The sequence below is a fragment of the Salvelinus fontinalis genome, chromosome 31, assembly GCF_029448725.1.
Source record: "Salvelinus fontinalis isolate EN_2023a chromosome 31, ASM2944872v1, whole genome shotgun sequence".
NCBI lineage: Eukaryota > Metazoa > Chordata > Actinopteri > Salmoniformes > Salmonidae > Salvelinus > Salvelinus fontinalis.
Genome location: NC_074695.1, coordinates 7,752,844 through 7,765,759, shown reverse-complemented (window position 1 = coordinate 7,765,759; position 12,916 = coordinate 7,752,844). Strand labels below are relative to the sequence as shown.

The following is a 12,916-nucleotide window of genomic DNA, read 5'->3' as shown; positions in this document are numbered from 1 at the left end:
TGAAAAGTGGAACGCCTAAGGAGAGCCCTTCTACACCCATTCAGCATCGTTCACACCCTCTTCACTTTAGCACCACCCATCTGTTTAAAGATTCACATGTGAGGCCATGTGCTAAACAGAGTAAGTAGTTTAGTAAACGACCAAATATTGCAAGACTAAAAGTTTTAAAAGCAGGAGCCTACAATAAGGAAAAACTCCATGTTAAAATACACTTTATCTAGTCCTTGACCTGTATCCTATTGGGACTTTCTGGTGCAGGTCATGTTGTTCTTCACATTACCGTCTCCGTTAGATACAAACTATATCTATTAAAATCTATGTTTATTTGTCACATGCACAGGATGAAGAAGGTGTAAACGCTACAGTGAAATGGTTACTTGCATAGTAGCAATATCAAAAACACAAAGTGCCAAGATAAAATATATTTTATAAATATTAGATGATTCTTACCCAGACACACTTGTCTAAATTGATGGGTCATGTGAAATAAATGCTATAACCACCCCCCAGCCACATCTAGATAAGTGGATGGGTCACTATTGTCTAGACATGTACACATATTCATGAAATACAAAAGATGGCCATAATCACTCCCAGCCACCTGGCTAACTTGATGGGTCATGTAATCGTCTGGCGAAGTGGAGTCTTTTCTTTAGACATGTAGCTAGCTAGCTAAACAATGACCCGGCATAATCTCAACTCATACTAATAACAATACAAACATTGTCATAGCTGTAGTATCACTAGACGGCTTCCACCCGGTTACATAACCCAGCACCTTAGAGGCTGCTGTCCCATATACTTAGACTTCAAATCACTGGCCACTTTAATAATGGAACACCAGTCACTTTAATAATGTTTGCATATTTTTGCTTTACTCATCTCAAATGTATATACTGTATTCTATTTGACTGTATTTTAGTCTATGCCTCTCCGACATTGGTCATCCTAATATTTATATATATTCATATATTTTACTTTTAGGTTGTCTGTATTCTGTGTATTGTTGTGAATTGTTAGATATTAATGCACTGTTGGAGCTAGAAACACAAGCATTTCGCTACACCCGCAATAACATCTGCTAAACATGTATATGTGACAAAGAAAATTTGATTTGATTTGATGAATCTGCAGGTAGCTAAAGAGCTAACCAACTATGTTCAATGTTAGCCAGCTAACATTAGGCTATAACTAGCAATGGAAATGTATTTCTGATTCAAATAATATTACTATACAGATCATACACGTAACGTTAGCTAGCGAGCCAGCAAGCTCAAATCAAATCAAATTTTATTTGTCACATACCCATGGTTAGCAGATGTTAATGCGATTGTAGCGAAATGCTTGTGCTTCTAGTTCCGACAATGCAATAATAACCAACGAGTAATCTAACCTAACAATTTCACAACAGCTACCTTATACACACAAGTGTAAAGGGATGAATAATATGTACATAAAGATATATGAATGAGTGATGGTACAGAACGGCATAGGCAAGATGCAGTAGATGGTATCGAGTATAGTATATGCATTTGAGATGCGTAATGTAGGGTATGTAAACATTATATTAAGTGGCTTGTTTAAAGTGGCTAGTGATACATTTTTTACATGTATGGCAGCAGCCACTCAATGTTAGTTTAACAGTCTGATGGCCTTGAGATAGAAGCTGTTTTTCAGTCTCTCGGTCCCTGCTTTGATGCACCTGTACTGACCTCGCCTTCTGGATGATAGTGGGGTGAACAGGCAGTGGCTCGGGTGGTTGTTGTCCTTGATGATCTTTATGGCCTTCCTGTGACATCGGGTGGTATAGGTGTCCTGGAGGGCAGGTAGTTTGCCCCCAGTGATGCGTTGTGCAGACCTCACTACCCTCTGGAGAGCCTTACGGTTGTGGGCGGAGCAGTTGCCATACCAGGCGGTGATACAGCCCGACAGGTTGCTCTCGATTGTGCATCTGTAAAAGTTTGAGTGCTTTTGGTGACAAGCCAAATTTCTTCAGCCTCCTGAGGTTAAAGAGGCGCTGCTGCACGTTCTTCACCACACCGTCTGTGTGGGTGGACCAATTCAGTTTGTCCGTGATGTGTACGTCGAGGAACTTAAAACTTTCTACCCTCTCCACTGCTGTCCCGTCGATGTGGATAGGGGGGTGCTCCCTCTGCTGTTTCCTGAAGTCCACGATCATCTCCTTTGTTTTGTTGACGTTGAGTGTGAGGTTATTTTCCTGACACCACACTCCGAGGACCCTCACCTCCTCCCTGTAGGCCGTCTCGTCGTTGTTGGTAATCAAGCCTACCACTGTAGTGTCGTCTGAAACTTGATGATTGGGTTGGAGGCGTGCATGGCCACGCAGTCGTGGGTGAACAGGGAGTACAGGAGAGGGCTCAGAACGCACCCTTGTGGGGCCCCAGTGTTGAGGATCAGTGGGGTGGAGATGTTGTTACCTACCCTCACCACCTGGGGGCGGCCTGTCAGGAAGTCCAGTACCCAGTTGCACAGGGCGGGGTCGAGACCCAGGGTCTCGAGCTTGATGACGAGTTTGGAGGGTACTATGGTGTTAAATGCTGAGCTGTAGTCGATGAACAGCATTCTCACATAGGTATTCCTCTTGTCCAGATGGGTTAGGGCAGTGTGCAGTATGACTGCGATTGCGTCATCTGTGGACCTATTGGGGCGGTAAGAAAATTGGAGTGGGTCTAGAGTGTCAGGTAGGGTGGAGGTGATATGGTCCTTGACTAGTCTCTCAAAGCACTTCATGATGACGGAAGTGAGTGCTACGGGGCGGTAGTCGTTTAGCTCAGTTACCTTAGCTTTCTTGGGAACAGGAACAATGGTGGCCCTCTTGAAGCATGTGGGAACAGCAGACTGGGATGAGGATTGATTGAATATGTCCGTAAACACACTAGCCAGCTGGTCTGCGCATGCTCTGAGGACGCGGCTGGGGATGCCGTCTGGGCCTGCAGCTTTGCGAGAGTTAACACGTTTAAATGTTTTACTACGTCGGCTGCAGTGAAGGAAAGTCCACAGGTTTTGGTAGCGGGCCGTGTCAGTGGCACTGTATTGTCCTCAAAGCGAGCAAAGAAGTTGTTTAGTCTGTCTGGGAGCAAGACATCCTGGTCCGCGACGGGGCTGGTTTTCTTTTTGTAATCCGTGATTGACTGTAGACCCTGCCACATACCGCTTGTCTCTGAGCCGTTGAATTGCGACTACTTTGTCTCTATACTGACGCTTGGCTAGTTTGATTGCCTTGCGGAGGGAATAGCTTCACTGTTTGTATTCGGTCATGTTTCCAGTCACCTTGCCCTGGTTAAAAGCAGTGGTTCGCGCTTTCAGTTTCGCACGAATGCTGCCATCAATCCACGGTTTCTGTTTGGGGAATGTTTTAATATATTGTTGCTGTGGGTACGACATCGCCAATGCACTTGCTAATGAACTCGTTCACCGAATCAGCGTATTCGTCAATGTTGTTGTTTGACGCAATGCGGAACATATCCCAAACCACTTGATCGAAACAGACTTGAAGCGTGGAATCAGATTGGTCGGACCAGCGTTGAACAGACCTGAGAGCGGGAGCTTCCTGTTTTAGTTTCTGTCTGTAGGCTGGAAGCAACAAAATATCGTGGTCAGCTTTTCCGAAAGGAGGGCGGGGGAGGGCCTTATATGCGTCGCGGAAGATAGAATAACAATGATCCAGGGTTTTACCAGCCCTAGTAGCACAATCGATATGCTGATAGAATTTAGGGAGTCTTGTTTTCAGATTAGCCTTGTTAAAATCCCCAGCTACAATGAATGCAGCCTCAGGATATGTGGTTTTCAGTTTACATAGAGTCAAATAAAGTTCGTTCAGGGCCATCGATGTGTCTGCTTGGGGGGGAATATATGCGGCTGTGATTATAATCGAAGATAATTCTCTTGGTAGATAATGCGGTCAACATTTGATTGTGAGGAATTCTAAGTCAGGTGAACAGAAGGACTTGAGTTCCTGTATGTTGTTATGATCACACCACGTCTCGTTAATCATAAGGCATACCCCCCGCCCCTCTTCTTACCAGAAAGATATTTGTTTCTGTCGGCGCGATGCGTGAAGAAACCAGCTCGGCTGTACCGACTCCGATAGCGTGTCTCGAGTGAGCCATGTTTCCGTGAAGCAAAGAACGTTACAGTCTCTGATGTCTCTCTGGAATGCTACCCTTGCTCGGATTTCATCAACCTTGTTGTCAAGAGACTGGACATTGGTGAGTAGTATGCTCGGGAGCGGTGTGCGATGTGCCCGTCTCCGGAGCCTGAGCAGAAGACCACTTCTTCTGCCCCTTTTACGGCGTCGTTGTATTGGTTCGCCGGCTGGGATCCGATCCATTGTCCCGGGTGGTGGGCAAAACACAGGTGGGCAAAACACAGGATCCGCTTCGGGAAAGTCGTATTCCTGGTCGTAATGATGGTTAGTTGACGTTGCTCTTATATCCAGTAGTTCCTCCCGACTGTATGTAATAAAACCTAAGATTACCTATGTTACCAATGTAATAAATAACACGTAAAAAAACAAAATACTGCATAGTTTCCTAGGAACGCGAAGCGAGGCGGCCATCTCTGTCGGCGCCGGAAGTAGAACGCTACAGTAACGTTCACTAGCTAGCTAGCAGTACACTTTAACTTGCAATGAAAACGACTTTCTGGCAAAATTTGAAACATATAATATCTGAAAATGTAGCTAGATTATTACCCATATAAATGGATGAACGCTTCACGACAGACTGGAAGCATTTCACTCTGTTTTGTTTGTAGCAACATCTTATTTGGCCAGCGTTGTGCAAATCACTCTGGTTCACAGTGACCGTGGCGTGTGCAGAAAGTAGCCCATCACTTTTTCCAACTGATCTGTCGATAGCGGCTGCTAAATTTAGGGCATCAATGTTGTTGAGAAAAGTTCCCAAACAAAAACGCTGTGGTGGAAAGGACAATAAACACATACTGAGCAGTTCACGTTATAGAAGCATGCAAACTCATTTCCCGGCATGTCCAGCCCATCCATTTTCTCAGCCAATCATAGCTAGTGGGAAGGTTCCTAACTTTTTCCATGGCTAAACCAACTAGGCTCGTAATTTAACAATTGTATTCATATTTACGGATGTAATACAATAATGCTATTAAAGCACATGAAAGTTCACATGTTCCAGAAGGCATTTCTGCCAAAAAAGAAAGAAAAAACAGAAAGAAAAGAATACATTCTAATGCCTCTCCTGTGAAGTAGAGATGTGTGACATATGCCTCGCTTCCTAAAATGAGTCATATATGTGCACTTGGAAGCACTCAAAAAGCCCTATTTATGTAAGGATGATCACGTTTACATTAACATTAAAGTCACCTGCTCCTTGACAAAGGTGAACCATCACTGATTGTGAATGTCAACACACTGACGTGAAACTAGACACTTGGTTTACTTACCTCATCTGTATCACTGTGTTTCTTCTGGTCTGGAAGTAGCTGGCGAGTCCACAAACTGGTAAGAGAACCAAACACATCCATGCCAGGCTTGCCAGCCAGGTTTATGGTTAGTAGTGTGGTGTAACATGACAGGGATGACACACTGACAGAGATCATAGACAGGGCCATGAGAGCATCTGTCTCCAGTCATGTCATCTCTCTGGGGGAAATGTGTGGCAGTAAGAGGTGAGGGAGTTCAACTGAAGAATCAGTACAGCATGTAGCAAAACAGATCGGATTTACTTTGATTAGATAAGTCCCAACTGTTAAGTGGTACTTCAGTTTTATTGAAGATTCCAAGCTAGACAACGTAGGTGACAGTTGATCTGCTCTCTAATGCTGTGTTTCTCATTGAGGTCACATCAAAGGTGGAGGCCTTAGCTTTGAGATATTGTGATTTGTGGCGTAACAGCGTGGAAGTTTGATATGCTAGCTGGCTCGGTATTAGGTTAGCCTCGAGTCTCTCCCTCTCTATGCGGTGATGTAGGCCGGGATGGATGAGAACAGAACAGAGGGAGACAGAGGGAGTGTGATCCGGCTCTTAGGGAGTGTTATATGACATCCTGAGTCCTCCTCCACTTCTCCACATACCTCAGCTCTGCCCTGTGACCCCCTGTGCCCTGCCGTCTCAGAGAAAGGCTTTGGTGCCATGATAGGATCTATTCTCCCAACCCCCCCATGTTAGCTTGTGGAGCCTCCTCGCAGTGATAATGGCCTTTAAAGACTTCAGATACCTTCAGAGCTTGGTAACTTCTTATGCCCATCTTCATAGGACATCACCCGCTTTCCCATAAGCCTTAGCCCAACTGTGAACTCTTGACCCCCAGATGATGTCTTCCTGTACCGCGACCAGGGTTACACCAGTTCAGAGGTTCTAATCTGAATGATTGATTTGAGCGTCTGGGTGTCATTTATGTTTTCTCCTGCCTTCTCATCAATCTCTGTTCCCAATGGTGCTTGATTTTGCTCTGTTTCTGTGTCTCTCTGTGTCTCTCTCATTACACCACACACAAACACAGACCAAACTCTATTCATTTGACATAGACTGCCTCATCAAACAGCGGTTGTTTTGACCACACTGATGTTCTCAACGCTCCCTCCCTCCCTCCCTCCCTCCCTCCCTCCCTCCCTCCCTCCCTCCCTCCCTCCCATACAGGCGTCTGAACCGGAACAAGCTGCAGGTTCTCCCAGAGCTGCTGTTCCAGTCCACCCCCAAGCTGGGCCGTCTGTAAGTCACAACGCTACTTTTCTTTTCTTTGATGTCCAATCGCTGGAAAACTTCACAGTCAATTTCCCCACTGTTTAAATTTCGATCATTGTCCTGGAAGGGGGTTTTCTGCTCAAATATGAAGCTTCCCATACATTTGAAAGAGGAGAGGAGGTACGCGGTCACTGTGGTATTATTCTTTAACCCCACGGATGTTGGGCTTTTATTTGGGTTGTAGTTGTAAGACATAAGGTGACACAGCCTCGCTCGGTTGTCCGATCCATGAGGTGATGGCGTGCTAGGGGGAATGTTTTCCTTGGACCGGAGGGGGACATTGCAGAATTTTAATTCCTTAATATTCAGGATGTGTGGCCAGGTGATACCGCAGCCGTTAGCCTTGCTGTCGGAATACTAGAGCTAGTCCTCTGAGAAACACTCTCGCTCAGGTTGGCCCTGGGTGAAACAGGTTGGCCCTGGGTGAAACAGGTTGGCCCTGGGTGAAACAGGTTGGCCCTGGGTGGAACAGGTTGGCCCTGGGTGGAAAAGACCGACCGAACATGTGGAGGAATATGGAGCAGCATTGGGATTTAAAACTTCACTATTAACTGAGGTTTAGTGGGGTTTAAACTTCTCTATTAACTGAGGTTTAGTGGGGTTTAAACTTCTCTATTAACTGAGGTTTGGTGGGGTTTAAACTTCTCTATTAACTGAGGTTTAGTGGGGTTTAAACTTCTCTATTAACTGAGGTTTAGTGGGGTTTAAACTTCTCTATTAACTGAGGTTTAGTGGGGTTTAAACTTCTCTATTAACTGAGGTTTAGTGGGGTTTAAACTTCTCTATTAACTGAGGTTTAGTGGGGTTTAAACTTCTCTATTAACTGAGGAGCAGCGTTGGGGTTTAAACGTCTCTATTAACTGAGGTTTAATGGGGTGTAAACTTCCCTATTAACTGAGGTTTAGTGGGGTTTAAACTTCTCTATTAACTGAGGTTTAGTGGGGTTTAAACTTCTCTATTAACTGAGGTTTAGTGGGGTTTAAACTTCTCTATTAACTGAGGAGCAGCGTTGGGGTTTAAACTTCTCTATTAACTCAGGTTTAGTGGATTGTTTTGTTCTCTGTGAAATGTTTCCATTATGCAAAAAGAGATTTGAACTGCCAGATAACAACCGAATCCCTTTCGAAATACTTGTTCCCTTCATTGTTTTGGAGATTACTCCAGATTAGAGGTAGACCGATTATGATTTTTCAACACCGATACCGATACCGATTATTGGAGGACCAAAAAAAGCTGATACCGATTAATCGGACAATTTTTTATTTTTTAAAATGTATTTGTAATAATGACAATTACAACAATACTGAATGAACACTTATTTTAACTTAATATAATACATCAATATAATAAATTTAGCCTCAAATAAATAATGAAACATATGGTTTAAATAATGCAAAAACAAAGTATTGGAGAAGAAAGTAAAAGTGCAAGATGTGCCTTGTAAAAAAGCTACGTTTAAGTTCCTTGCTCAGAACATGAGAACATATGAAAGCTGGTGGTTCCTTCTAACATGAGACTTCAATATTCCCAGGTAAGAAGTTTTAGGTTGTAGTTATTATAGGAATTATAGGACTATTTCTCTCCTATACGATTTGTATTTCATATACCTTTGACTATTGGATGTTCTTATAGGCACTTTAGTATTGCCAGAGTAACAGTATAGCTTCCGTCCCTCTCCTCACTCCTAACTGGGCTCGAACCAGCAACACATCGACAACAGCCACCCTCGAAGCAGCATTACCCATGCAGAGCAAGGGGAAACAACTACTCCAAGTCTCAGAGCGAGTGACATTTGAAACGCTATTAGTGCGCACCCCGCTAACTAGCTAGCCAATTCACATCGGTTACACCAGCCTAATCTCGGGAGTTGATTGGCTTGAAGTAATAAACAGCGCAATAACTGCTGGCAAACGCACGAAAGTGCTGTTTGAATGAATGCTTACGAGCCTGCTGGTGCCCACCATCGCTCAGTCAGACTGCTCTATCAAATCATAGACTTAATTATAACATAATAACACACAGAAATACGAGCCTTTGGTCATTAAAATGGTTGAATCCGGAAACTATCATTTCGAAAACAAAACGTTTATTCTTTTAGTGAAATACGGAACAGTTACGTATTTTATCTAACGGATGGCATCCCTAAGTCTATATATTGCTGTTACATTGCACAACCTTCAATGTTATGTCATAATTATGTACAATTCTGGCAAATTAATTACGGCCTTTGTTAGGAATAAATGGACTTCACACAGTTTGCAACGAGCCAGGTGGACCAAACTGCTGCATATACCCTGACTGCTTGCACGGAACGCAATAGAAGTGACACAATTTCCCTAATTATAAGAAATTCATGTTAGCAGGCAATATTAACTAAATATGCAGGTTTAAAAAAGATATACTTGTGTATTGATTTTAAAGAAAGGCATTGATGTTTATGGTTAGGTACATTGGTGCAATGACGGTGCTTTTTTCGCAAATGCGCTTGTTAAATCATCACCGTTTGTCGAAGTAGGCACATTGATTATATGCAACGCAGGACAAGCTAGATAAACTAGTAATATCATCAACCATGTGTAGTTAACTAGTGATTATGTTAAGATTGATTGTTTTTTATAAGATAAGTTTAATGCTAGCTAGCAACTTACCTTGGCTCCTTGCTGCACTCGCGTAACAGGTGGTCAACCTGCCACGCAGTCTCCTCGTGGAGTGCAATGTAAGGCAGGTGGTTAGAGCGTTTGACTAGTAACCTGAAGATTGCAAAAACGAAACCCGAAAAATCTGTCGTTCTGCCCCTGAACAAGGCAGTTAACCCACCGTTCCTAGGCTGTCATTGAAAATAAGAATGTGTTCTTAACTGACTTGCCTTGTTAAATAATGGTGTTAAAAAATATATATTTAGAAAAAAATAACAATTCAGCAAATCGATGTCCAAAAATATTGATTACCGATTGTTATGAAAACTTGAAATCGGCCCTAATTATCGGCCATTCCGATTAATCGGTCGACCTCTACTCCAGATATAAATTCATGATATCTTTGTTCTCCCTCTGCAGAGATTTAATTTTGTGGTGATGGTTTGATCCGTATTTCACGACAGCAGTCATGGCTCTGTTTAAATAAATTAGACTCTCTTTACATCAACTGCGGCTAATTATTAGCAGTTTGTATTTCTCCTCTGGGCTATCAATGCTGTCTAAGAAACACTTGTTGAGAATTAGAGTTTAATTTCCTCTCCTCCCCATGCTGCTCCACCTTAAAAGCATAACTGGCAATTCATTTGTATTATTTATCAGAGGTTTATAAGTCATTCTTTACAATCCCAGACAGTTTCTATGGAGTGGAAAGAATGGACAAAGTCCAAAGCAAATACTGTAAATCTCTCTGTTCTTATCTTTTTACCATCAGCAAATCTGAAGTTTTCCCCAAAGTTCTTTTGAGGGTTTTAGCCGGTGACGTTTTGCTGTCTAAACTAGTCTGTAGTGAAGGCTCCCCTAATCTGGTTGGAGAGAGAGGTGGTTTAAGAGCAGGCTCCTAACCTCTCCCTGTCATACTGGTTTATTCTCTGTGATGTTAGTGTGATATGAATTGCCTAACCCCTAACCCTGGTATAAAAAAACCCTGCTCGGACCGGCCAGACCGGGGCAGCTGTAGAAAGCATACTCAGCTCATCACATTCCGACAGGGTTATTCGATGTGAGTCCAGCCCTCGCCCTCTCCCTACGCGCTGACCAGCATTTCCAGAAACATTCTGCTGGTTTGGGTCGGTTCAGATTAAGGTAACGGCTTATTAATTTAGCTGGAGAAGAAGGAGGTAAGACAGGCGGACAGGGGAGTGGAAGTGAAGAGAAAAGAAAGATGGTATGTCCTGTCAGTCTGGTGGACTCTGATGTGTGTGCCATCATGCAAACACATGCATAATAGATGAGTTGAGAGATAGTGGTGGCGGAACAGACCACCATGGGTGATGGAGCCACTGGGCTGCTGGCTGGGGCGTTGGTGGTCAGCGCTCCCTGTGCAGGTCCGCTCTGCCTGGAAGGAATGCGGTTAGAGTTACAGGGCTGAGACTGCAGCTCCGCTCTGCAGAGCACTGTCTGTCTGTGTGAGCTGTGGTATTTCTCCCTCTCTCACTCTTTCTTTCATTCGTTCTTTCTTTCTCTCTATTTCTTTTTCTTTCTCTCTTTCTCTCTCGCTCTCTCTCTGCTCTGTATCTCTATCCTCCTCCTCCTCCTCACTGACAGCCGCTCTTCATCCTGATGGCTAATGGAAAGCAAATGAAGAATTAGAGGGAGGCCATGAAGATGCCTGCCTCTATTTATTAATGGTGACTGGAAGTGGGCCCCCCATATTAACTCCACTTCCTCCTGGCCGGTCGCTGCGCGGTGCTGGGCCGCACTGTAGCGTTTGAATGCAGGATATTCCAGTCAGCGATACCCATGGGACTCAACCAACCCCTGCCATTATACCCTGCTCAGGTTGCATGTGATTGGTGAGTATGGGTGAGGGGGGGGGGGTGTTGACTCCCCCTGCACCCCTCTCTCTGGTCAATTGAGAGTCCGGTCTGTAATCTTGGTGACCAATTATCTGTTTCTGAGTAGAGAGCAGTTAGCTGGTCTGAATGCTACGGTCAGTAGTGTAGTGTGGTGATGTAGAGAGCAGTTAGCTGGTCTGAATGCTACGGTCAGTAGTGTAGTGTGGTGATGTAGAGAGCAGTTAGCTGGTCTGAATACTACGGTCAGTAGTGTAGTGTGGTGATGTAGAGAGCAGTTAGCTGGTCTGAATACTACGGTCAGTAGTGTAGTGATGTAGAGAGCAGTTAGCTGGTCTGAATACTACGGTCAGTAGTGTAGTGTGGTGATGTAGAGAGCAGTTAGCTGGTCTGAATACTACGGTCAGTAGTGTAGTGTGGTGATGTAGAGAGCAGTTAGCTGGTCTGAATGCTACGGTCAGTAGTGTGGTCATGTAGAGAGCAGTTAGCTGGTCTGAATGCTACGGTCAGTAGTGTAGTGTGGTGATGTAGAGAGCAGTTAGCTGGTCTGAATGCTACGGTCAGTAGTGTAGTGTGGTGATGTAGAGAGCAGTTAGCTGGTCTGAATACTACGGTCAGTAGTGTAGTGTGGTGATGTAGAGAGCAGTTAGCTGGTCTGAATGCTACGGTCAGTAGTGTGGTGATGTAGAGAGCAGTTAGCTGGTCTGAATGCTACGGTCAGTAGTGTAGTGTGGTGATGTAGAGAGCAGTTAGCTGGTCTGAATACTACTGTCAGTAGTGTAGTGTGGTGATGTAGAGAGCAGTTAGCTGGTCTGAATACTACGGTCAGTAGTGTAGTGTGGTGATGTAGAGAGCAGTTAGCTGGTCTGAATACTACGGTCAGTAGTGTAGTGATGTAGAGAGCAGTTAGCTGGTCTGAATACTACGGTCAGTAGTGTAGTGTGGTGATGTAGAGAGCAGTTAGCTGGTCTGAATACTACGGTCAGTAGTGTAGTGTGGTGATGTAGAGAGCAGTTAGCTGGTCTGAATACTACGGTCAGTAGTGTAGTGTGGTGATGTAGAGAGCAGTTAGCTGGTCTGAATACTACGGTCAGTAGTGTAGTGTGGTGATGTAGAGAGCAGTTAGCTGGTCTGAATACTACGGTCAGTAGTGTAGTGTGGTGATGTAGAGAGCAGTTAGCTGGTCTGAATGCTATGGTCAGTAGTGTAGTGTGGTGATGTAGAGAGCAGTTAGCTGGTCTGAATGCTACGGTCAGTAGTGTAGTGTGGTGATGTAGAGAGCAGTTAGCTGGTCTGAATGCTACGGTCAGTAGTGTGGTGATGTAGAGAGCAGTTAGCTGGTCTGAATGCTACGGTCAGTAGTGTAGTGTAGTGATGTAGAGAGCAGTTAGCTGGTCTGAATGCTACGGTCAGTAGTGTGGTGATGTAGAGAGCAGTTAGCTGGTCTGAATACTACGGTCAGTAGTGTAGTGTGGTGATGTAGAGAGCAGTTAGCTGGTCTGAATGCTACGGTCAGTAGTGTAGTGTGGTGATGTAGAGAGCAGTTAGCTGGTCTGAATGCTACGGTCAGTAGTGTGGTGATGTAGAGAGCAGTTAGCTGGTCTGAATACTACGGTCAGTAGTGTAGTGTGGTGATGTAGAGAGCAGTTAGCTGGTCTGAATACTACGGCCAGTAGTGTGGTGATGTAGAG

The 12,916-nt window shown here is 44.3% G+C and overlaps 1 protein-coding gene across 3 annotated transcripts in view; it reads left to right on the top strand.

Annotated features, from left to right (window-relative positions):
* LOC129829472 (slit homolog 3 protein-like) overlaps positions 1–12,916 on the top strand; it is a 450,259-nt gene that overhangs the window by 22,437 nt on the left and 414,906 nt on the right. For all 3 annotated transcript variants that reach the window (XM_055891175.1, XM_055891174.1, XM_055891173.1), the window contains exon 4: positions 6,632–6,703. In XM_055891175.1, the coding sequence (XP_055747150.1) occupies positions 6,632–6,703 (72 nt within the window). The remainder of the gene's footprint in view (positions 1–6,631; positions 6,704–12,916) is intronic.